The sequence below is a fragment of the Chelonoidis abingdonii genome, chromosome 8 (assembly GCF_003597395.2).
Source record: "Chelonoidis abingdonii isolate Lonesome George chromosome 8, CheloAbing_2.0, whole genome shotgun sequence".
NCBI classification, from domain to species: domain Eukaryota; kingdom Metazoa; phylum Chordata; order Testudines; family Testudinidae; genus Chelonoidis; species Chelonoidis abingdonii.
Genome location: NC_133776.1, coordinates 101,051,056 through 101,077,933, shown reverse-complemented (window position 1 = coordinate 101,077,933; position 26,878 = coordinate 101,051,056). Strand labels below are relative to the sequence as shown.

The window sequence follows — 26,878 nt, the reverse complement described above, 5'->3', positions numbered from 1 at the left end:
TTGGACTGCAGAACTTGTGGATCTAAATGCGAGGAGGCCTAGGATTACTTTAAGTCTAAGCTGCAAAACTATCGGAAGCCTGCATCCCAAGAAAGGGAAAAGACCACAGGCAGGAGGTGTAGACGAGCTGGATGAGCAAGCATCTCAGAGAGGTGATAAGAAAAAGCAGAGAGCCTACAAGGAGTGGAAGAAAGGTGGGATTAGCAAGGGAAGCTACCTTAGTGAGGTCAGAACATGTAGGGATAAAGTGAGGAAGGCTAAAAGTCGTGTAGAGTTGAACCTTGCCAAGGGAATTAAAACCAATAGTAAAAGTTTATAGCCACATAAATAAGAAGAAAACAAAAAAGAAGAAGTGGGACCGCTATACACTGAGGATGGATGGAGGTTAAGGATACCTAAACATGGCCCAATATCTAAAAAAGTACTTTGCCTCAGTCTTTAACAAGGCTAATGAGGGCTTAGGGAGAGGGGAGGTGTTAAAGGGATGAGGATATGGAGGGGATATTACCACATCTGAGTAGAAGTCAAACTTGAACAGCTTGATGGGACAAAATCGGAGGGCCCGGACAATCTCCATCCAAGAATATTAAAGGAACTGATGCATGAAATTGCAAGCCCGTTGCTAGAATTTTTAATGAATCGATTAACTCGGGGTTGTACATACGACTGGAGAATTGCTAACGTAGTTCCCATCTTCAAGAAAAGGAGAAAAAGATCCGAGTAACTATAGGCCTGTTAGTTTGACGTCTGTAGTATGTAAGGTCTGGAAAAAAATTTTGAGAGGAGAAAGTAGTTAGGGACACTGAGGTCAATGGTAATGGGACAAATTACAACACGGTTTACTAGAGGTAGATCGTGCCAAACCAACCTGATCTCCTTCTGCGAAGGTGATGGATTATTTAGACAAAGGAAATGCGTTAGATCTAATTTACCTTGATTTCAGTAAGGCATTTGACACTGTTCGCATGGGGAATTGTTAGTTAAACTGGAAAAGATGGGGATGAATATGAAAATTGAAAAGTGGATTAGGAATTGTAAAGGGAGACTCCAACAGTCGTACTGAAGGTGAACTGTCAGGCTGGAAGGAGGTTACTAGTGGAGCTCCTCAAGGATCGGTTTGGGACCAATTTATTTAACCTTATTACTGACCTTGGCACAAAGAGGCGGGAATGTGCTAATAAAGTTGCGGATTGATACAAAGCTGGGGTTTGCTAACACAGAGAAGGACCGGGATACCATACAGCAAGATCTGGATGACCTTGTAAACTGGAGTAATAGCAATAGGATGAAATTTAATAGTGAAAAGTGAAGGTCATGCATAGGGATTATAATAGAATTTTATATATACATGGGACGCATCAGTTGGAAATAACAGAGGAGAGAAGAGACTTGGGTATTGGTTGATCGCAGGATGACTATTGATGCGCCAATGCCGATATGCCGTTTAAAAAAGCAAATCGGTTTTAGGGTGCATCAGGCGGGTATTTCCAGCAAAGATAAGAGGTGTTGAAGTTACCATGTATAGCGCTGGTGAGACCTCACCTGAATACTGCGTGCAGTCTGGGTCTCCCGTGTTTAAGAAGGATGAATACAACTGGACAGGTCAGAGACGGGCTACTAGATGATCGAGGAATTGGAAACCTGCCTTATGGAAAGGAGACCCAAAAGAGTCTGCTTGTTTAGCCTAAACCAAAAAAGAAGACTCCAGGGGGATATGCTTTGCTCTATATAATATATCGGGATTAATTGTTATGGGAAGGAGAGGGAATTATTTTTTTTATTAGTATTTTTTATTAAGCTATAGTACCTATGTAGACACAAGAACGAATGGGTACAAACTGGACACTAGGGAAGTTCAGATTGGAATTTAGACAAAGGTTTCTAACCATTAGAGGAGTGAAGTTCTGGAACAACCTTCGAGGGAGTACAAGAGTGGGGGCAAAGACATATCTGGCTTTTAGACTTAAGCTTATTGATTAAGTTATCGAAGCGATGATATTGAAGGATAGTTAATTTTGGGCAATTGTCCGTTGAATTATCAGCAGATAGGTCTGCTCAATGCGTCTGCGATGGGATGTTGGATGGATGGGATCAGAGTTACTGCAGAGAATTCTTCCCTGACTGCTGGCTTGGGGAGCTTGCCACATGCTCAGGTTAGCATGATCCCATATTTGGCGTCGGATATATCTCGAAGGAATTTTCCTCCCAGAGGGCAGATTGGACTGACGCTCTGGAAGTTTTTCGCCTTCCCCTTGCAGCATGCCAGGCATGGGTCACTTGCTGGTGGATTCTCTGCTTGAGGTCTTCAAACCACAATTTGAAGACTTCAATAACTCGGACATAGGTTAGGGGTTTTTATAGAAGTGGATGGGTAGGGTTCTGTGGCCTGCTTTGTGCAGGAGGTCAGACTAGATGATCATGTTGGTCCCTTCTGACCTATGAGTCTATGAGCTTGAAATCTATCAAAAACATCTGTTTTACCTGCACCATCTGACCATAACTAATTCTAAACCAAATTTAATGTGCAAAAAGGCTGAAGACACCAATTAAATATTTTAATATAATGCACAAATATTCCTCTAATATTTCACACAGAGATGTGCTACACTGAAGTGAAATTAGACTTCCAGGGTTAACACATTCAAAGTGCATTTGATCAAGAATCTGCTGCAGCAACTATGTATCAGTTCAGTTATATTATACAGAACACCACTTATCCACAGGTGTCTTGATTATCAGAGACTTATAAATAAATATAAAGTGGGAGGAAGGATTATAAAATCTCAAGTGTTTAAACTGTCAATTCTAGTTTTCCAACGACGCAACCATTAAGGTATGAAACTTCAGAATTCTCCTGAAATAAATTACAATTGTTTTCAAGTGTTCATATATTAAACAATCTCAAAAATATTTGAAGTAAACTAGTAGAGATCTTTCTCTGTGAAAGAAGATCTTTAATTAACATCCCACTGGGCTTTAAAAAAAAAAAAGTTAGAAATGTTGGCTAGAAGAAGATTTTTTTCAGAATAATAATTAATTCTCTTGTAAGAGGAGAACTCATGAACTTCAAAGCACAACTGCTGACAGAAAATACTGTTACTAATTGAAATACCTAAATAAAGTATATTCTTTTTAAAAAACTGTTTAAAAGTCTGCATTAACAAATATTAAGGACACTATCTTTTCAAAGTACTATACAAACATTAACCCATCTCTCTAAACATGAAGGAATTTTGCCATCGACTTCAATGGAAGCAAGATGGAACCCAAAAGAAAGTAAAACTTAAAAGGAAAACTTTATGACAAGCTGAAAGTCTGTTTTTACTTGTAAACTCTGGACTTCAGCAATAATTGTTGACATGACTAACATCTGGAACAGCAATGGAGTACAGCTCTCCCCTGTCTCAGGTATTTGTATCAATTGGCGGAGAAGGAAAACAAAATGCAGAACACTGAACTCCAGTCCTATCATATAAAAAGGGTTACACAGTTCACTTTTTAACAGACCTCCTCTTTACCATCCCCAGGGTTTATAAGCATATTGGACTGCCTGGCTATGAAGATCAACAACAGAGTCATATCCTGGAATAGCTACAATTGAGAGCTCCTTCGCCAGTATTTATCACCAACACGCTACAAGATACCAAGGGACCAGTTATCCAAACAATTTTTTCTCCTTGGGACAGAAGGCTTCCATTCTCTCTTAACATGCACTTCATAACAGATTAAAAAATCTTTGCATGCACTTTGGGGTTTCTTCAGTGACAAAAAACTTGGAAGGAAAGGATAAAAAAAATGCCCCGAGCTCTGAAGAAACAGAAGGTCTTGTTTGCCATGCAAAGCTTTCCAGAAAAATATTACACCTCTACCTCGATATAATGCTGTCCCTGGGAGCCAAAAAAATCTTACCACGTTATAGGTGAAAGCGTGTTATATTGAACTTGCTTTGATCCACAAGAGTGCGCAGCCCTGCCCCTCCAAAGCACTGCTTTACTGCGCTATATCCAAATTCATGTTATATCAGGTGCCGTTATATTGAGGTAGCAGTGTATTTGGACTGCAGATTATCTAACTCTAAAGAAAGATAAGACAACTCCAATCTGGTTTATTTTACTGACTTTTGGTACAATCTAGGACCCATATCCTGTAATCGCATCCACGTGGACAGAACTCTAAGGTATCAATGACCAACGTATCTAGACAAGGATCTATAGAACACACTGTTACTGAGATTCTTTTAATTAATTTCATTGCAGCAGAATTTAAAGGTCCCAATTGGGGATCAGGGCCCTATCGCACCAACATAATGAGAGTATCTCAAAAGATTACAATCTAAGCATGGCTGCACACACAACCTATATATTTTGCATAGCTAGTAACAATGCACTTGAGTCTTAATTATTGTCATTAAACAGAATAATGTTTTTAGTCTTAGTAATGAGGCTTTCATGATTAGTCTCAGGCAGGTCGCAACTAATTCTTCCACCTGTTCTCACTATGGTGATTCCTTTTTTAAGTTACCTGTGGGAGGTGACTAATCAGAAATGATTTGGCTGAAACATGAAACAAAGAATGAAAAAATATGGTTTTCTATGTCCTTTAACCATCTATTGTGCTTGGTAAATCTTGAAGTGGAGGAAGGTCTTCAATGATTTATGTCAAATGATCTGGAAAAAGGGATAAACAGTGAGGTGGCAAAATTTGCAGATGATCTAAAACTACTCAAGATAGTCGAGTCCCAGGTCGACTGTGACGAGCTACAAAAGGATCTCTCAAAACGAGTGATTGGGCAACAAAATGGCAGATGAAATTCAGTGTTGATAAATGCAAAGTAATGCACACTGGAAAACAATCCCAACTACACATATAAAATGATGGGGTCTAAATTAGCTGTTACCACTCAAGAAAGATCTTGGGAGTCATTGTGAATAGTTTTCTGAAAACAGCCACTCAATGTGCAGCGGCAGTCAAAAAAGCAAACAGAATGTTGGGAATCATTAAGCAAGGGATAGATGATAAGACAAAAAAAATATTGCCTCTATATAAATCTGTGGTATGCCACATCTTGAATACTGTGTGTAAATGCGGTTGCCCCATCTCAAAAAAAGATACATTGGCATTGGAAAAGGTTCAGAAGAGAGCAACAAAAATTATTAGGGGTATGGAACGGCTGCCATATGAGGCGAGATTAATAACAATGAGACTTTTCAGCTTGGAAAAGAGATGATAGAGGTCTATGAAATCATGTCTGGTGTGGAAAAAGTAAATAAGGAAGTGTTATTTACCCTCTCTCATAACACAAGAGCTGGGGTCACCAAATGAAATTAATAGGCAGCAGATTTCAAAACAAACAAAAGGAAGTATTTCTTCATACAATACACAATCAACCTGTGGAACTCCTTGCCAGAGGATGTTGTGAAGGCCAAGACTATAACAGTTAAAAAAAGAACTAAATAAGTTCATGGAGGATATTAGCCAGGAGGAACAGGGATGGTGTCCCTAGCTTCTGTTTGCCAGAATCTGGGAGCGGGTGACAGGGGATGGATCACTTGATGATTACCTGTTCTGTTCATTCCCTCTGGGGGACCTGGCATTGGTCACTGTCGGAAGACAGGATACTGGGCTAGATGCACCTTTGGTCTGACCCAGGATGGCCGTTCTTATGTTCTTATTGGTAAATATCAAACACTTTATTTTAAACATTTTCTGATCATATTTCTCATTTTCCAGCCCCTGCCTTCACTTCTTGGTTGAACACAATTTGTATGGGTTAGACTCTCATCATTAGGCAAAACTAGAAGATACATACACAGAACCTAGACCTGGGAGAGTAAATGTCTGCATCTGATCCTCTTCTAAGGAGAGGATCTGGTAAAGCTCAGGTTAATATCAGTCAGGACTGATTTGTCAGGGATTGTTTTCCTGTTAATCAAATAAATGGTTTCACCAATAACCATTGGTGTTGCCTTCAGGCTAAACTTTCTTTGGAGAAAGTCTGAAGCTAAAAACAGTGCTTTTGTGTTCCAAGAGATGTAGTTCCATTAGACTGCAATTCTATTTTGAACCACCAACAGTACAGGACAAACATTTCTGCTTGTTTTTCAGCAATGTAAATTATTTCTTTAGCTGCTAAACTGAAACACCTGGGACTTAAATTATCTTCAAACAACATAAGCGTAACAGCATTCAAGTTAAAGAGATGCACAAGAGGAACATTGGGTAACTGAAAATGGCACAAAATGTAAGCGCAACCAGTGTAGGATGATGCTTCTAAGAGTGCAGAATGCCCATTTTAGATCAGAGGGAGGACAAAGTGACAGTCATAAAAGGATGGCCAATACATAGTTCAAAGTTGCAGAGGATAACTAGATAAGACAGAAAGAGTAGTCTGATCAGCAGCACCAAAGAAGGCATCATGAGTAGTAACATAGGAGAACTGAGACGCAGTGGGAACCAGCCAGAACCCAGTGGGAAACACATCAAGTTAGGAAACCATGTTAGTTTACTAAAAACACAGCAAAATCTGTCTACAAAATGAAAGTTAAAATGTCAGGGATATTTTCACACTCTATGTTAAAAATTATTAAAGAGCAAACTAAGATAACTGGCTAATGTTCCCTTTGGTACAGGGAGAGCTAGGACCAACTGGAATTAACTGTGAGACTAAATAATGGATCACCATTGAAAAAGGTAACGTGTGTGCTTTGAATACTGGAGTAGGAATTCCAACAATTTTCAAAAGAACAACTGATCAATGTACTTTATACTATCCTTAACTAATCTATTTCACAATAAGGATATAATTTAGACAACTTTCACAATGCTACATAAGAGCCATGAACAGTACCTTTTCCGCCTCTATTTTTTGTTTTCTTTTTTCTTCTACTGCAGCTCTTCTCTGTTCTTCTTTCTGTTTCTGTTCTTTCAATTTTCTCTGCTTTTCTACCATCTGTTTTTCATACTGGAGTTTTGCTTTTTTTTCCTTTTCAAATATCTGTGTTTCTTTGGCAGCTATTCATGTTAAAAAAATTAAATAAGTAAACTTAAAATCAAACTTTAAAAAGTATTCACAAATGCTACAATTGACAAAGGTGAAAAGCATATTAGTCCACCTCTACAACATAACACTCTAGCTGATCTAATTCAGATGTATAGTTAATTTTACATCTTAATCAAATAATGTTGCATGTGGCCTAACCTTCCATTCCATTGTGTCCCCAGCTCTGGGAACAGGCTGGAACTTTTTCTGAAGTATTACACTTTACGATCTGTATGTAAGTTCGTAGAGAACATGCCTTATGCTATGCATGCTTTTGCGGTGATGGCATAATGCATTTATCAACATTGAATTTCAAAGTAATGCACATTGGAAAACAATCTCAATGATACATATAAAATTATGGGGTCTAAATTAGCTGTTACCACTCAAGAAAGAGATCTTGGAGTCACTGTGGATAGTTCTCTGAAAACATTCATTCAATGCGCAGTGGCAGTCAAAAAAGCAAACAGAATGCTGGGAATCATTAAGAAAGGGTAGATAAGACAGAAAATATCATATTGCCTCTATATAAATCCATGGTATGGCCACATCTTGAATACTGCATTGTTGCCTCATCTCAAAAAAAAAAAAAAGAGATATATTGGAATGGGAAAAGGTTCAGAAAAGAGCAACAAAAATTATTGGGGTACAGAACAGCTTCCATATGAGTGGAGATTAATAAGACTGGGACTTTTCAGATTGGAAAAGGGATGACTAAGAAGTGATACTATAAAGGTCTATAAAAATCATGACTGGTGTGGAGAAAGTAAATAAGGAACTGTTATTTACTCCTTCTCAAAACACACAAGCTGGGAGTCACAAAATGAAATTAATAGGCAGCAGGTTTAAAACAAATGGAAGTACTTCTTCACACAACGCACAGCAAACCTGTGGATCTCTCTGCCAGAGGATGTTGTAAAGGCCAAGACTATAACAGGGTTTATGAAAGAACTAGATAAATTCATGGAGGATAAGTCCATCAATGGCTATTAGCCAGGATGGGCAGAGATGGTGTCCCTAGTCTCTGTTTGCCAGAAGCTGGGAATGAATGACTGTTCTGTTCATTCCCTCTGGGGCACCTGGCATTGGCCACTATCAAAAGACAGGATACTGGACTAGATGGACCTTTGCTCTGACCCAGTATGGCCGTTCTTATGTTCTTAATATTAAGGCCTCACTAGGAAGCTGGGCATCAGAGGAAAACTTAATATGGACTTCTATGTCACACTTCCCACACATTTATTGCAATAATAAAAAAAAATTCTAAATCACTGAATGAGAAAATGAGAAAACATGGCAGTTAACACACCAGAGTTCAGACTACATGTACTTTCTCAAAAGTTCAGAATTTTCCACAACATACTTCTGGAAATTACCGTACAGTTTAAAGGCAAGCCCACAAGTAATAAAATAAATGAGCCCAAAATTGAACACAATGGCAGAGAAGCTGAGGCCAGCAGGAAGATGTTAACTACATGGATAAGTCACTGTACTAGTATGCAGACAGTCTCTGAGCTTTATCACACTTGTAGATGCATGGCCCATATTTCTACAATTTTTCCTGGATAAGACCCTGGATTCTTATCTAAAATGAAGTGCAATATAAATTTATTTGATAAGGACTCAATCCAGGAGCCTTTTATTCTTTCTAGAATCTTAAACAAGAGATAATGTTGAAGGCAATCAAGCAGGTCAGATGGCCAAACATTTTTGGATCATCAACAATATTGTCTGGATGGTATTCTATACACAATATGAACACAGAATCTGTCAAGGGTCTTTTGTCTACCCTGATACTTTTCTCAAAAATCTCACACTCACCAATACTGCCGCGTTGGTGGGTTGTAATAGTGGGGACTGGGTGCTTGCAAAGATTGGCCACTAACATTTTACCACTATGTAATCTACCCCACACAGGCTGGAAGTGGAAGTTTAGGGAGAGCGCCAGTGTACACAAAGACAAGACGACTTTGGGAAAGAACTAATGTGTGGCATTGTATGTAACTTATACCACAAGCATTAATACATATTATTTTAACATATGATTAAACGTGAATACACCATTTTGCTTTTCCCGCTCTTCTCTTCGCTCCCGAGCTAGTCTTTGTCTTTCTTCTGTTCTCAGAATGGAGCCATCTATCACTGTCAAAAACAACGGTGGTTTGTAATTGTCAGTCATTTAGAACACAGATTTAAAAAGAAACAAGCTGTTTTAAACATAGATTCTTGAAATGATTACTGAACTCATTCTGAGAAAGGCACCCATTCACCACGGCATAATGTACTTCATGCAGTTTAGAACAGTACTAACAAGCTTGTCCTCCACTACAGCATGTACTCTTGAACTCCCCCCTCACCCTCCAAATAACTAATCCAACAATTTTAAGAGGCCCAGCAAATACCAGACATAAGATTAAATGTCCCAAGACATGAAATTAATAGAAAACCTAAACAAAGAGGTGGGCCCTGCACTATGCTCTAACCACAGCCCATATTTCTGGCAGGTGTAAATTCCAGAGGTGAGAGGCTGTGACCAAGAATGACCTGTCTCTGGCTCCCACAAAGGTTACCACAAATGCAATTAGCTGAAGTGATACAATTATAAAAACCACGTGTTGTGAAGAGCCAAGGGGAGAATGGTCTTTCAGTTGAGTGGAGCCCAGACCATTTGGGTCTTTGTAGACAGTACCAAAACCCTTAACTGCACCTGGAAGCGAATTGGCAACAAGAGCAGAGTATAGAGCACAAAAATTAATTTGCCCTATTCAGAGTGGGCAAGCTGCACTAACTGAATCCTCGGAAGAGCAAGAGTGGAAGCCTAAGTGATGTCCTAAAGTTACTGAGTTATCTAAAGGGAGAAAGCAAAGGGGCTTCAGAACAGTCCTATCCAACCCTGTCAACTCCCACCGGTGAGGCAACACAACTTTCAAGATCAACAGTAGCCAGAGATTACACCTGGTTTAGTTGCAGTCTGTAGGTTTATTGCAGTTTGGACTGGAACAGGGCTAATACCACTTTGGTTTCTTCTTTCTTCTGCTATTGCTTGGGCTGCAGCAACTGTAAAAAAACAAAACAAAAACTGAAAAACAATTTAAAGAGACAATTACTACCAATACAATTGTCATCCATGGGCTCATTTACTTATTTTATTCCTGAAATCTCTGATCAGGTTTTCTTTCCTATTATTTTGCATGGATGTCCTGTTCACTATCGTGTCATTCTACACTTAAACTAGTCACTCATCTTCCCGCTAGCGTGAAGCAACTGTGAATGGGAAAGTAAATGCAAAGGGAGAAATATTCAAAGTTAAGGACAAACAACCTATCCCCGTATCTCCACACACAATTAAGAGGGAAAGACTCCTTTCATGAGTGATCTGTACAATACTCCCAATCTTTCCACCACGTAAACCCCTACAGCCAACGTAATGAACATAGAGCTAGAAGACTGTTTGTCATCTTTTGGTTCCTAAAAGAACCCAATTTCCAGAACCACCACCAAGAAACTAGACACAAACATATAAGAATTTATATATATGAAAATGTTTTTTAAAAAATCTATACCCATTTGTAGTAAAAGTTATCCTAGTCAAATGATTTAAAGTTTATAGTTAATGATGGATGATTATGAAATTTGGTACTTTTCCTGAAAGAAACAGCATTATCAACGGTCTATGGCCTTCCTTTAATTGGGGAGTACAAAATGCAAAGGAAGGAAGGAAGGAACACTTCTCTTCTCCATGACAACTAGTTCTGTCATGGTAATAATCCTTCCTAAGGCTGTGCCTAGGAACATTCACCTCGAAGTGTGTAATCCCACGTGGTATCAATGATAAATGCTGAATATAATACTTATTCAGCAACTCTAAATTGACACCCACAGCTGTTGCCATGGCTTGAATACCTCACTGCAGCACCAAACAGCCTTCTTCAATCCTACCTATGCACTCTATTACATCTTTGAGGGTCTTTTAATATAAAAAAGCAATATCACATATTGCAATATGATATTCTGGTCAGCTGGCAAAGTATAAAAATGGGTACGTTGCAATTTTACTAAGTACACTAAAGATTTAAAAATCAAAAAGCTAATTTTGTACATTGTGGCATTTGTCATGCAGAAAATATTAATCCAATTCAAAGCAGTGAATAGAGAACCCAATTTTTCCAACCACACGAGGGCTAACATGAGAAAGAGGCATAACACAACATAGGGTATGGCAGGCACAGATGCAGCAATTACTGCACCAGCGAAAATGATCACAAAAGACGTCAAAGAATAGAAGAGTAGAATATGGCCAATCTTACAACACAATTGACGAATAAAATTGAAAAGCCTTTTGACAATGATACCAAGCTACATATCCTCACCTCTCACAGAGACAAAGATGAGGGAGTATGACGATTTGTAAGAGGTAGATCAAGAGAATTCAAAATTAGTACAGGTGGGAAATGAACATTGCAGACCAAATCCAACCCTGGAACAAAAGGTTAAACATCCTATGATTTCAATCATGCCAAATTACGTACACCAAGACTGACATTTTTACCTCAAGACTCCAAAATATAATAAACAATCATTCTGCTGTGTTTTGTAACAGAATGCTTCTTGCGTGATGCGAGCTGTAATATAAACTGGAATAAAACTGAGGATGGAATTAACGATATGCAAATACTGCAGTACTTTTAATACCTAAAGTCATGACTTGTTGATTTACTATGCAAATGAAATTAACTTTTGCCTTTGGTTTCAAAACCTCATTAAAGATACATCTTAAATGTTTTAATGTTAAGTATTTTCCATAAAATCTATTTATATACTCAGTTTAACTTTTATGAAGCTGAAATTAACATACGAGAAAAGCTGGTAAAAATAGGACTACAGAAGTATCACAAAGTCATTAGTTCTACCTTCTCCAACATCTTTGCAAGTGAATTGTGTCAAAAATCTCTTGAGCTGGTATTTTTGTCTCGCTCCACATGAGACACAAGAAGAGCTGTTTTAACTTTTGAAGAGGAATATTTGGGGCCTAGCCACAGTAATGCCACATTCATAAGTTTCCAATGTGCACATTTAAGATTCTATCCACTTCACCCATTTATTTGCATGAGCTTTTTGGGGCAATGCGAAGAAACATGGTTATTGATCACTGGTATTTTTGTGCATTTTCTTTTAGATTAATTTCTTCTGGTTAAGTGGCTGGAACCAGGCTGCTACATTTGGGAGACAGCTTGGTATGTATTTCTAAAGGTTTGACTAGGGCATACAGAACACAGGACAAGCACTTTTAGTCTTATATAAAAATCCAATTAAATGTATTCTCTAAATGCTTATTTTTAAACAAACACTTAATTGTTTAATGTAAAAATTAATTATCCTAGTATTTTTCCATGACACCTATCACCAGTATTCTAAGCACATTTTAGCCATGGCAAACTACTACCTGAGATGATCCTCTTTTTTCCCCAATATGAAAAAGGCATTTCAGGACAATACTCCCTAATAATGAAGGAACTAGAGACATTAATTCTTCTCTCTCACAAGTACAAATTCCTCTTAAGAGCAGTCTTGACAAGTTTTCCTTAGTGCTAAATAAACAAGCAGCTCCAAAACTCTATCAACAATCCCGAAGTATTTCTAAAATTTCAACTGAATTCACTTGTTTTTAGAAATGCGTATTTTAATGTAGTGCTGGTGAAGGTACCTGGGGAATAAAGCCCTCTATTCCACACAATGTGCCTCCTAATTATGATCTGGAGCCACCATTCTTACCCATTCAGCTCTGAAGCATCTCAGCAAAGCTGTCAACCACGCTATCATTTAGTATCAGTGGAGTGGTAGGTTAGTCTCTGTGCAAAAGGGCCACTTTTCCCATTGGGAAGTGTGCAATAATCTAAACTATCCGAGATTATAAAAGCAAGGATCGGAGTATCAAGGTTTGCATCTGAATGGAACAGTGGCAAAAATGTCATCCCAGACAATGCTGCTATGATTGTCTAACACAGGGGATGTCAAACTGGGGGTTGACTCTCTTTAGGGGGCTATGAGGTTATTATGTGGGGGGTTTTAAGCTGCCAGCCTCCACCCCCAAACCTTGCCTCACCTCCAGCATTTATAATAGTGTTAAATATAAAAAAAAATGTGTTTTTAATTTATAAGGGGGGAGGTCACACTTAGAGGCTTGCTTTGTGAGAGGGAACACCAATACAGAAGTTTGAGAACCACTGTTCTAACAGAAGCTGTGGATTCAACATCACTTCCAGGTTAGAAGTTAGTTACAAATGGTGGGAAAACATTCTCAATTAAAGGAGCATACATAATTGTTGCCCCGTCTTCCAATTCCCTCCTCCATCCTACCAGCACAACTTCGTTCTTACTTAGATTACAGACCAGCTGGCTAGCCCTCATGCGTGCTTCCCTCTCTACCAAACAATAAGTAAATCATTTTCCAGCACTGGCTGGCCCAAGACAGAGAGAGAGGCAGGTGCTACCAAATCTGCTGCAATTACCAGAGTTCCATGCTGCTTTACTAACCCACCTAGTAGTCCCATATAAACACTGAACAATGAGGTGACAAGCTAGAATCCCACAAGAGAGTTTTCAACAAAGAAGGGTAATTGAACAAGCTATATTTGGGGAAAAAAACTCTCCAAAATATGAGTATGATGCCACAGAAAGGCACCCTGTCTACACTAACTATGGTTCTCAGGCAAATGGTTGCAACCATCTGCATGAAGTAGAACTGCAGCAGACACTCTTCCAGTTGTTCCCAATTTCCCTCTCGGCTCTGCTTCAGCCCATCCAGTCTCTCTACTGCTGCCACATCCACTCTAGCGCCTTTCCCAAATTTAACACTGAGGCTTTGCCTCTAATACTGCATTGGGAACATGTTCCAGTTTTTCTATATTCTGACATTAGACCAAGTGTCTTAATCAGATCTGATTTACAGAGCACCGGGTTTTTCTAAGGTATTTGATATGATAATGTACATAATAAATAAAATATATAACAAAGTATTTTAAGAGGGCAATGTCTTCTCCTCCAAATCCACACACACCTCTTCTGAAGGATTGGGGAATATGTAAAATAAGTCATTAATAAAAAAAATTGACAAAGTGAGAGGGGAAAGTAAGTTGTTTATTGCATTCTGTTTACAAACATATTTATCTATGCACCAACCTTCTGCTATAATTGAAGGTGCCCACAAAAGAATACTCAGCCCTAGAATCCCAACAGTTTCAACAGCAAATGGCCATGCACTATATAATATTTCTTCTTTGTCTAAAAGCATAGTGTGAACTAAATGATGTTACAGGGAAGCAAGGAGAATTGGGCAGGTTGACACTGTTCACTGTGCTTCTTTGTGAAAGAGAGATTCATCAAGAAACATTTGTACTCTCCATGAGATTCTTCACTAGAACATACCAATATTAACGAAGATAAAACACTTGATCCAAAGAGGACGCTGTCCCACACAGTTTCCATGGGTCAAAAACCACAGAAGCCTCTTGTTAGCTAGAAAGCTCCCACCAAAAGCCACTTTCACCTCCCCCTAAAACAAACAAACCAAATAGTCACATTACATACTTTTAAATGTGTCTTTTTAAAACAAGATACCAGATTCCAACATTACTATCCTTGCACAACAAAGTTAAATTCAGTTGGGATATATCTTCATTACAACTATTTATGTCATTTACATACAAAAATAGGCAAAGTCTAAAATGCCTTAGTTCATTAATTAATGTGAAAACAGTTTATACACTAAAACCACACGTTATTACATCATTTCAAATTGCTTTAAAAATAAAAGATGAAAAGTTACACCCTACAGCATAATAATTTTAAGGGCAATATACCTACAGAAGTGGATCAGATCCCTCAATACTTTGACACTGTAGGACACCAACTTAACAAGTGCAAGGAGGAGCAGAAAGTTAAACTGCAAAGGTTTAAACCTCAACTCTGAGTGTGGAATTATTTTTAATATTTTTGGGGGTTGTGTATGCACTCAGATTCACTTAACACTTATAGATGTTTCAGGTTCCTAATTCTATTCTCTTTTCAACACTATTTCTTTTGCATATTTCTCACAGTATGAGCTTGTCCTCAGCGCAGCATGAGCTCAAGTTATTTACACTCAAATTAACTTGAGTTAGGCCAAGTGAGAGCAGTCACAATGAAAAACAACACCTGAGCCACACAGACTGACTGGATTAGCAGCAAAGAGTAGCCTGAATCCCAACTGCATTACTAGCTCAAGTGTCAGCAGCACTCAACACACACACCAAAAAGTCAGCTAGCTCCAGTTTAAAGCAGCACTTAACTCAAGCATGAGATTTACACACAGCTGCACGTCAGACTGGGGAAACACTCAAGTTATACCCCAAGCTAACCGCGCAGTGAAGACAAGCCCATGATCAGGAGCACCGCCAGCTTTTTTGCCACCCTAGGCGGCGGACAGTCCTGCCCCCAAAATGCCATCCCCGACAGAGGCGGCGGAAGATTCGGCCGCCGCCCCCAAATGTTAGCACCCTAGGCGACCACCTAGGTCGCCTAATGGGTTGCGCCGGCCCTGCTCATGATAACCTTCTGCCTCCCTTTCATATCTACTTTTCCTTTGTAACATCCATTTACATTTTTCTTCCCCATAGCATTATCTTCAGCACAGGAAATGGGCTAGCTTCCTCGCTTCCCACTGTCTCCCTTTCCATCATCTGTCTAGTTTCTCCTCTCTTGCTCTGATCATCCCTTTCTAAGTGTTGTTTGTATGCTCGCTATTGTTTAATACATCAGAACTCAAACAAGCAGCCATCTGTACAACAGAGCCTAGCACTGCAAATCACAAGCGATTCAAGTCAAATTCTGTGAAAGCCGAACTCTGAGCTATCCTTAAAGAGAAAACAATGGCTTCATTATGTGATATAAGTCAAAACTACTGCTAGTGCATTTTTAACCTTTATCCCATCTTCTCCTTCCTTATTAGGGTGACTACACTATTTGTTAATGTTATTTTTGCTTCTCAGCACGTGAGCACGAGGTGCTACACAAGCAGTGCATCCAAGATGTACAAGAAGAGGCCAGATCCCAACACTCTTCTCCATGCATGCAATACCGATGGGCTCAAACCCAGTCATGCATCAGTATGTCCTTCACGTTGACCTGTTACTTTTTTTTAGTTTAGATTGTCCTTCTGCAACACCGGAATAAAACATTTGCTTTTCATTGCCTTCTGCAGAAGAGAATGGTATGAAATTTAAAGAATTAAACTCCAACATTTATTAAAACTGAAAATCACTGCACCCTAAAATCTTTGTTAAGGTACAGTTTAGGTTGCAGGCACATCTTATTTCTAACACAGTTACACTCACAGACCCCAAACATGTAATAAAGAGATGGTCTCCACCCCAGAAAGTTTATAATCTGGATGTGTGAAAAGACGACAGGAAAATGAAAACTAACAAGGAGAGTAAAGGTAGGAGAAGAGGAAAAGGGAACACTTAAAAAAAAAAAAAGCATGTTTTGCATAATAAATCAAGGTCTCAGTTCACCTTGCCTAGCCGTTGTCAAGTGGAAGAGATGAGTCTTAAGGAGGAAAATGAAGGAGAATAAGGTGATGTCCGCCAGTTTGGTCAGAGGATTGATGATCCAGGCCTATCATATCTAGAATGTAATACGGACCAATAATCTGTAATGTAAGTCAAAGCATTACATTTCTTTCAAACAAGCTTGAGAAAGCTAAGTGAAAGGTGAACACTTTCAACTAAAACAGGAAATCTATTTAATTACTGGTATCTACAGAAACACATCTCTGTAGATTCCAACTCTTGGGTCTGATTCCAATGCAAAATAAGTCAGGGGTTCACACTGTTTTAAATTGCAGAGTCTCTGAGACACGTTAGTCAGAGAACGTAGTTCTATAGCTACTGCAATACCTATGCACCCCCTTGAATTCCCAGGGCGGCTCATTTCAATTGCAAGAGGTGACATGCTCAAATTAAAGCCCAGTAAAAAGTACTAGGAGAAAAATATTTTCAAAGTTCTCTCCAAACTCTGAAGGAAAAAAGGTGGAAGAGCTGTAAACTAGAGATGGGGCATCTTCTAAGAATAACTACTAATGATAAACTAACTGCAAACAGAACTCTCTCTGTGGATCCCTCTCTTGGATATCAAGAGCTCAAAGAATATTTGAAAAATAAAATTCAATAGAAAACAGACACCATGCAAATACAAGATTAACTTAATTTTAAACAGAAAACAATAAATGTATGTGTATCATAAATTACACACATACATACCACATTGACATTTATCATGGAAAACGAGGGTATTACAGATATTTCCAATGACAACTAAATGATTACAATTTTCAAATAAAAATACACCAAGTGATAACTATGATTTTCCTTTTCTTTATGTGTAATTGGCTGCCTGTGCTCAGACTCCACACTACCGCTCTCACTTTCACACCAGATGTTACTACAAAGGTCTGTGTTATTGGATGGTCACGTGTACACCCACCAAAAGCTAACCATGAACTAAGAAATTATCTCTGGTATCCGGTTGGAAGTCTTACCGAACCTTAAATTTTAGCTGTAGTAAACTGGGAAATTGAAATGTATGGAAAAAACCCAAATGAAACATGTATTATAAAAACTTTTTTTTCATACTTCACATTTTAGAATGACAGGGGTTGAACTGTATTATAAAAACATAACAGGGACTTTTTTTTTTTTTTTTTTTTTTTTACACACAATTGAACCTATGGTTTCTGAAAGTCTGACAGGTATTAGTATTTACTCATTTTAGGTAATGACTTCAGGAAAACAAGATCTCACTATTGCACTGCACAAGCCCAAACTCCTGGCAATGTACAATACAAATGCTGGTTTACTTAAATAAGTATCATTAGCTACTGCATAAATATTGATGCTACAGGTAAACAGGTTAAAAAACCAACAGCTGTGTGATAACTATGGCATCTTCTGACCATTATATAAACATCATCAATAATTGGTTATAACAAGTATAAAGTTCTAATTAAATGTTTACAATAAAAACATTAATAATGTGAGCACATCAGAGTCCAGGACATACTGAGAACAACCTGGCAACTAACCTTTATATGAGGTTTTGAAGTGCATAAGACTATTGACTCAAAAGACAACTTGAGCAGTACTTCACTGCCACTTCCCTCTGAACTTTGAATTAGACTTGGCTAGGCAGTTAAATTCCATGATTTTGTTTAGTAAAGGGTAGTACCCCAACAGATTTACAAATTGGAATAAAACCAGATATATTTTTAAATGGTATCCAGCATAGCATTCTATGGTATTTTTCCTCACAACTGCAGCAGCTTTTAAATTCTCAAACAGAAATGCAATAAATAAAGGCCTCCCAAATTTTGTGAGGTTTTTTGATAGTAAATGATAGGCATGAGAAACAGATGGAAACACTGAACACACAACTGATTTACATCTTATATATTCTAGACTATTTTGGATCCACGGTTCCCAATACCAACAGAGGCAGAGATCCACCAATGACAGCACCAGCAGAATGTACAGTTTAGACAAGATAAGACCAGTCTCTCTTCTAAACTACTGCTCCATTTAGTACTATCACCGAGAGACCCACAGGAAATTATGGATCTGAAAATTCTAGTATAGATGAAGCCTTAATGTGAAGCAGAGTGGTTTTGCGAGGATCAGTTAAAGAAAAACAAAATTAAGATTTAAACATTGTTAATAATTTCGCTTGTTACTGAAGAGCTATTTTAAGCCTTTATTTTTATTTATGCTCAGCTGTGGTAGAATGTTATCAACCCTGTCACTTTGAAACTATTTTTCACTCAGGCAAAATAAACAGCCTTTCATAATTTGGAGCAATTGAGGGAAAAACTTTCTATTTGCTATTTAAATAAGTCCTATTTAAAAGATAGTTAAGTGATCTAAGCTCTGGGTAGACATTGCTACATTCTATTGCATTTCTGAAACTTGTACTCAATTAAGCAATTGATGGGCTTACAGCAATCAGTGCACAGTTTGCAAGCTGTTGGTGTTTTCCCTACCCCCCAGAAGTATAGATCTCCAAATCTGCAATCTACTTACACTCTTACAAAAGCAGGTAGAGTATGGCCTGCAAGGTGCAGATTTAGTTAGACAGGTTAATTCTGTGTGCAGCTCCTACTGAAATCAATGGCAGAAGCTGGCCACCAATAGATACTATGGTGACAGATGTGCTAAATCAGGTCTGCACAACATGTGGCCTCGGAGCTGCACGCGGCCTGTGTGGGCTCACTGTGCGGCCCGCAGGGGGTGAGTAGGTGGGCTCACTGTGGGGGATGAGTAGGCAAGCAGCGGGTGAGGGAGGGGGGCTGAAGAGGCAGGTGGGAAGTAGCGGAGGATGAGTAGGTGAGCCGGGGTGGATGGGGGGCTGAGGAGATGAGCAACGAGTCAGCGGCTGATCTGTTCTACTAATCTGGTCTGGATCCCATCCCCTCTCCAAGGGTTGCAGCTGCATGGAGGTGCTGTCTTCTATGCCTTCCTCAGTCACACCTCATTCATTCAATAGGACAATTGATTACAAAGTTGGGGGAAGATCTTATTCTACTTCTAGCAAAAAGACATTTTTCTTTTACTTTAATTATATTACATTAGGGGCCCGCTATAACATAATAGCGAGGTTCAATACTGTTGTTTCGGTGGGGCAGCACTGGGGAAGGAGGGTTTGTTTCTGTATGGTGGGTGGTGCTGGGGGGGGAGTATTTCGGGGGGGCTGGGTGGCATTGGAGGAGGTGTTGTGTTTGGGGGACGGTTTGGTGGCGCTGGGAAGGGGGTTGGCAGGGCCAGGGGGGTTTGGCCCTCGACTGTTTTCTTTGGAGTAATAAGGCCCTCGCCATCTTATGAGCTGTGCAGGTCTGTGCTAAATTATAGAAAAAACCTGAAATTGAGTAAATTTATTCAAAGTTTTCCAAGTGCTTGGGACCCAATTCTGAGGGCATACTTTATAAATTTTGACCTTAGATGGAACAATCTGTATTTGAACTGCATTCTCGGTATTTTACCCAACAGGAATTGTGCCACATGTGTTTTAAATGCCTGATTAATCAAATGCACATTTAAAAAATTAAGCACTCAGGGATATCACTGTAATATTGACTGCAAAGGGATATTACTGTACATATACAATACATATCCTAGAATTTATCATCCAAGTTCTCAGATCCCATTCATGAACATTTACGCTCAAACACTCTGTTGTAGGCATTACAATTTGTATTTCAAAAACGGGTTTGCTAAGAAAGAGGATAAGTGACCTACCTGAAGTCATTACCAGAGTAGGAGAAGTAAGAATAGGACACACAGGTAGTAATTTACAGTGCTGTGCTTTTACCACATGACATGCAAGACTAGTGGTCTATAAATCTAACACAGTAATTACTGATGATGTTACCTTTTTAAACAGGAGATGGATCAAATCTTGATCCCATACTTTCCATCTTACGTAACTTTCAGAGAACAAGATACAGAGACAAGCATTGGAGTTAGTCAGAGGAAGGCCTGCCCCCCACCCCTCCAAAAAAAAAAATTGGAGGCTTGAATATCACCAGCAGGAGGCTGGCAGAGGGGTGTGCTAGAGGAGATCTGGGAGAGGAGCACAGAGAAAGTTTTGGAGACTGCTTCTCAGTGCTCTACAGATGCCAGCAGGCTCTGGACAATACAAAACAGAAATAGCTCCTTCCCTCTTCAAGCAGCAGCAGATTGTATGGAGATTAATTTATCAAACACTGAATAGCCAGGGACTGATCTGTAAAATAGAGCCCAGGGCCTAAGACAGAACTCAGGTACAAATCTCATCATCCTTCCATTTTTCAGTTGCAGTACTTGGACAGCTCACTAGAACACTGCCCTTGGAATTCACCAGTACCTCTTTCTCTTTTGTATACACCTCTGACTTGTTTCCATGGCAGTAAATTTTTCAAACCCAACTGGAAATCATAAGTAAGATACGAAAATTGGGGTCAAACAGGGAATTTGATAGCCTTGTGTGTTCTGGACTACCTATCTGAGCACTGCAGGTTTAAGACTAGTTATATATCCTTCAGACAATTATCTGCACTATGACTACTGAAGAAGTTACTAGGAAATTTGTTCTGAGGTAGATAGACAAAACCAGGCACATAACCATCATTCTGTGCTTCTGAAGTACAGTTCTACTACAAAAGAGGATTATGTAAAAGTGACATTGTGAAGTTAAACATTTATGTCAGTGATTTCTGAGGAAATCTGTTCAAAGCATTTTTTTTAAACTAGCCACACTGCAAACTAAACCTAAGATCAAAGTTAAGATGGGGTGTCTTTCTTTCTCACACATCTACAATAGTACCAAATATGTGCTGGTTAAGTGGAGTTGCAAAGGTATAACTAATTCCTTTCAGTTGGCCTGGACAGACAATTTGACCTTGCAATTTGAACACAGGCCCCCAGCCTGTAAATTGTTCTGTGCTGGTGTACCCCTTCCTGCACCCACACAAAATTCCACTGACTTCTATGGAGGCTCCATTCACGTATAACAGGGGTCGGCAACCTTTGGCACGCAGCTCTCCAGGGTAAGCACCATGATGAGCCGGGACGATTTGTTTACCTGCTGCGTCCGCAGGTTCAGCCTACCACTGCTCCCACTGGCTGCGGTTCACCGTCCCAGGCCAATAGGGGTGGTAGGAAGCGGCGGCCAGCACATCCCTCGGCCTGTGCCACTTCCCACAGCCCATTGGCCTGGAGTGGTGAACCACGGCCAGTGGGAGCCGTGATCGGCCAAACCTGCAGACGCAGCAGGTAAACAAACCGGCCCAGCCCGCCAGGATTCTTACCCTGGAGAGCCACATGCCAAAGGTTGCCGACCCCTGTTATACATGAATGGATCCTCCATAGAAGTCAGTGGAATTTTGTGTGGATGCAGGAAGGGGTACAACAGCACAGAATTGCCGATCCCTGACGCAGGACAACCTGCAGGATCAGGACCCTGGTTAGCAATTCTGTTGATAGGTGAGAAGCAACAGAAGCCAGCTCATTCTCCCATTGCGCTGATTCTGCTGAGGTAATTGGAGGGGGGGGAAATAAACTTTATTTTTATGTCACTAACAAAGAGATGATAATAAACAAATGGAGCATATTTTAAATAAAAAATAATCAGTCACTTTTCTGATTAGAACCTCACATTTTATTAGAGATCCACATGGAGCAAATTTATGGGTTAGATATTGAATGACTTTACCAATTTTTTTTAGTGGATATAAGCTCTGACCATATAGGTCTTGACTAGCCAAGAGAGATGGAAACTATGACTACAGCAGATCTGCCAAAATGTATTCACAGGAAGAAGGCACCATGCTGCTGGTCTAACTCAAATTTGCAAAGATTTCCCACTTGAGCATACAGGTCTCTGAAAAAAGTAGAATTTGGCACTTTAAAACAAAACAAAACAAAAACACCAATGCAATACCCATTCACACAATGATCCGATATACATCACGGAGGGACACTTCCCAATGAAGCAGAAGTGAATGGCCCCAAGTTCTTGCAATGTAACCCCCAGTTGCCAACAAGATCACAACAGTCAAGATAAAGCATTTCATGACTCTAATAGACTAAAAAGGTAAAAACAGCCTATTATAAATTTAAAATAACTTCAAATATTAATCTGATTACCATATTACTCAGGAAGGAAATGACTTCTAACAGATTAACGCCCTCTCAAATCTGTGAGAGCTCAGCAGTGTTTACAGAATTAAAATATCAGTAAACCCCTTTTGTCCGCACAATAAGAGGCTATAACTTTGAAAATATACAGAGATCAGATCAATGGAATTAGGTGATGCCATTTATATGTAGTTGTTTGAGTATAAAATCATATTTTAGATCTAAGTTTAATACATTTCCTGGGCAGGCATCATTCACAGAAGTGTTAACCAAATTCTATTTGCAGGACAAAATTCTGTTCTCATGCTGTCTGGCTGAAGGCAACAGGCTGGACAGATGAAGGAACTTGAACACAATGGAATTGCAGACCTGTTATTGAGGGCATGATTTGGCCTGCATGAGCTCTTTATTCTAGGCGATGCATGGAGAAAAAGCATACTTTCCCTCAGATTGAGTAGGCACAGTTGAGAATGAGAAAACTCATCGCTTTACTTTAAACTTAACAAATGTGAGAAGGAAGCTATTGAGAAATAAGAAGAGCAGAACCCTATGATGCCAATTTTCAGAGCTTGAAACAGTGACCAGACTTCTACCAGCCAGAAGACTAAACCTACATCCAGAGGTTGCTATGAAAGACTGGAGGCATGGAAGAGGAAGCCAGTAAGGTCCAGTGTAAATGTTCTGCAAAGAAATCCAGACTCCACCCCAGCAACTAAGAAAGAGGAGGCTCTTTCGTTTCTTGGCAGGACGCTGTCCATACTGAATATTAGCATCTGGCTACCAGGTATTAAATAAATCTGTCGCTCCTCTCAAGCCTCTGCCTTCCAACAGACAGAAAGTTACATTCCTGCACTCTCCCCTCCACACACACAATCAACGAGCCTCTTGAGGTCCTCTTTGCTGTTGTACAAATGCTGGAATGGGGATAGGGCAGAAGGGTCTTTGTTATTCTATTGCTCCTACAACCTCCTAGCCTACTTTTTTTCAGTCCTCATCTGCAAATAGCTTCTGTGTCTGACTTGGTTGCAATTCACAACTTTGCCAAACAGTAGAAATAAAGTGTCATGATTCTTGTCAATTTCACTGCTTCCCACAGGGTCCTGGATATAGGCTCTGGAACTGCCCCTCACCAACATCACTCTGGTCACTTGGAAAAAGCCATATTGAAATTGTCTGTTTGCAGACTCAAAAACACAGCACTATATTAATTCATGTTAGTTATCTTTGTAGCCAAAGTACTAAAATATGTTTTAGTTAAAATTCAAATTCTGCTCCATCAATTTTCACCTTCTATGGGGAAAATAAGGAAGAGGGTTTTTCAAGCCCTGTCATTTTTAGTGTCACATTTTAATTTGTTTTCTTAAAGAAGATCTTCACTTTAGAAAGGGAGATGGGGCTGGATGGCCCTAGGTACCCTTCCCTTCTGGTTACCTGCATCTAGTCCAAGATAGCTGTAAACAAGAGTGGATGCCATCTGCTTGGTGGTCTCTGGAAGGATTTGATGGTCTCCAGTTTAGTTTCCATCAGATGAGTGTCCATCTCACAAAGTGCCATAAAAATTAGTAATTTCAGCAGAGAGAACAAAAACAAAGTGGACTCTTAAAATAAATGACCCTTTCACTCTTAGTTAAGGTCCCTTCAGGTCAGGACTGAGTTATGCTGGTGAACCTGTGCTACTACCTGTGCTCTCTCTAGTCTGTGGACAAACAGGTCTTGAGTCTAATGTCTTCTGTCAAATAATTATCTTCCACAAGCACTAAATTCATCTTAAAATACTGGAAAGAGGAATCAACACACAGACAGTCCATATCTGACTTCTGCAACAAAGGAGGAAGAAAGACTTCCAGATCTGAGCTGAAGATTCAAGATCTTAAGACCAATTTGTAAGAGTCACCAGAACTCTTACATCAGTAATTGCACTGGTACATAAAGAGATCGCAGTCACAGAAACAGACTGACCACTTTAAACACTGACAAAGTAAGTTTGCACACAATTTAGGTTAGTTAATTTTTACATCAAACCAGAAATCATAACTCTTTCTTTCCTTTAGTCACTTCGTTATGCTTAGCCTGGAATAATCAAAATGTTTTCATCTGTACTGACTCACCCACAAATCTACTGTGTGCACACATGCACCTTGACACGCATAACACTCACTCTACACAGAACACAAAATGGATTAACAAGGACCCCAATATACATAACAAAATCTCCAATAGAAAAGAACAAACCAAAGCAGTTTCTAACAAACTAAATTTAAATATTTTTAGCCTTTACTGGAATCTTAATTCCAAAAAAGTGTTAATGCAGCATTAAGAGTTTGATTAGGAAGCAACATTTCAGAATTCAGATCGTCATGTCATGCCAACTTTGCAAGATATTGCAGCAGACACTGGGCATGACAACTGTGATGAGCTGTCTGCAAAAATCGAGAAAATTGAGACAACTCATTATAGAAATATAACGGTTTGGACTTTCAACAGATCCCAAAAGGCAGACAATTCATTTTAAGATGAAGTCCTCAAGTGGCATTCATTCCTGTCTGTGTATTGCAAACATCTCAAATCAGCAGCTAAAGTCTTGTAGGAAAATTTAAGTGCTGCAGTTCTATAGGCAAATCAGGGTGAGTGTAAGGCAGAGTAGGGTTTTGTTTTTTTTAATGTAAGTCAGTCCCTGCATATTAATACAACATTATGCATTGGAGGGAGGAGGGGAGGGGGAGAGATTTGTGTTTCATATTCCACTCAAGAAATATTTTGAAGTTAAAACGCAGATGTAGGAAGGCCTGGGATTTTAAAGCTGCGAGAGACTCAGCAGAAGCCCCCGATTTCTTTTCCAGAACGCCTTCCCCATTGCAAAGCCGGCCCTGTGGAAGAGAGCCAGACAAGCAGCTCAGCGAAAGGAGGCGGGCAGGGGGAGATCAGAGGCAGGGTGGGGGGCAGCACAGACAAACAGGGAGGAGTGGGGAACCCACAAGAGGGTCATGGTGTGGGGGGTGGGAGAAGGAGAGTTAGGCTGGGACAGGGCGCAGGGTGTGGGGCCCAGGCCAAGGAGCGGAAGGGGGGACAGACACGATCTCCCCGAGGCCCTCTGCTCCCCATTCACCCCAGGGCCAGCGGGGGGCTGGGATCGCCGTCCCGGCTCTCTGCTCCCGGGGGGCTGGGCCGAGAGGAGCCCGCCTGAGGGCCGCGTCCCTGGCCTGCTCTCAGGCCGGCCCCACAGGATCAGAGGGGACCGCCTCTCCAGCCCGGGACCCCGCTGCGCCGGCTACAGCCAGAGCTCCGGCCGCGAGGTGCGCTGCCAGCTCTCACCCATCTGCTCCCGCAGCCCCTTCAGCGACGAGCCGCCACCCTCCGCCATCTTCAGCCGAGTGAAGGAACCGCTGCCGGCAGAACCTCGGAAGAGCGGGAGCCGCAGTGCGCAGGCTCTGAGCTGCCCAGGCCCGGCAGCGCCGCCGCGAGGGTGGAATAGCGCCCGGAGCCCGCTCCTCCGCTCCGCCCCTCAGCCCCGCCCCCGAGCTCCCGCCACGGCTCCGCCCACCCAGCTCCCGCCCTCCTCCTCCCCGCCTCAGAGCCCCTCCCCGGCCCACCCAGCTGCCGCCCGCACCACAGCCCCGCCCACTCAGCTCCCGGGCTCCCTCGCCGGCTCAACGCGCCTTTCCTTCGCTCTCCCACCCCTCCCCTTCTCCCGTCCTTCCGCTCTCCGTAGCCCCCCAATCCTTGCCCCATCGCCCCCTCCCTCTCCCTTTCCCTCACCCCCCTTACGCTCTCTCCACCCTCCCTATCAGCCCTCACCTTCCCAATCCCCTACCTCTCCCTTCCCCCCTTCGCTCCTCCCACCCCTCCCACTGCTCCCGTCCTTTCCCAGCCTCTCATCGTACGCCCCTCAAATCCTTTCCCCCATACCCACTCCCTCTCCCTTTCTCACCCCCCTTCGCTCTCCCACCCCCTCCCGTCCTTCCGCCTCTCCGTAGCCCCTTCATCCTTCCCATCCCCCTCCCTCTCCCTTCCCCCCCTTCGACTCACCACCCCTCCCCTCTCGTCCTTCCCGCCTCTTCCCGTAGCCCCCTCATCCTTCCCATCATGTCCCCCCCCTCCTCCGTTCCTACACCCCCCTTCGTTCTCCCACCCCTCCCCT

At 40.8% G+C, this 26,878-nt stretch overlaps 1 protein-coding gene across 21 annotated transcripts in view; it reads right to left on the bottom strand.

The window, feature by feature from the left end:
- Positions 1-26,250, bottom strand: part of MAP7D3 (MAP7 domain containing 3) — a 69,709-nt gene extending 43,459 nt beyond the window's left edge. For 13 of the 21 annotated variants that reach the window (XM_075068876.1, XM_075068881.1, XM_075068878.1 and 10 more), the window contains exons 1-5: positions 24,172-24,192; positions 14,465-14,591; positions 9,995-10,096; positions 9,101-9,181; positions 6,848-7,011 (exon numbers count right to left, since the gene is read on the bottom strand). In XM_075068876.1, coding sequence (XP_074924977.1) covers positions 6,848-7,011; positions 9,101-9,181; positions 9,995-10,096; positions 14,465-14,591; positions 24,172-24,177 — 480 coding nt within the window. In that variant the 5' untranslated portion in view covers positions 24,178-24,192. Of the gene's footprint in view, positions 1-6,847; positions 7,012-9,100; positions 9,182-9,994; positions 10,097-14,464; positions 14,592-24,171; positions 24,193-26,052 lie in introns of those variants that run through there. The other 8 variants (XM_075068880.1, XM_032773176.2, XM_075068886.1 and 5 more) reach the window with 2 other exon arrangements.
- Between the last annotated feature and the right edge of the window lie 628 nt (positions 26,251-26,878).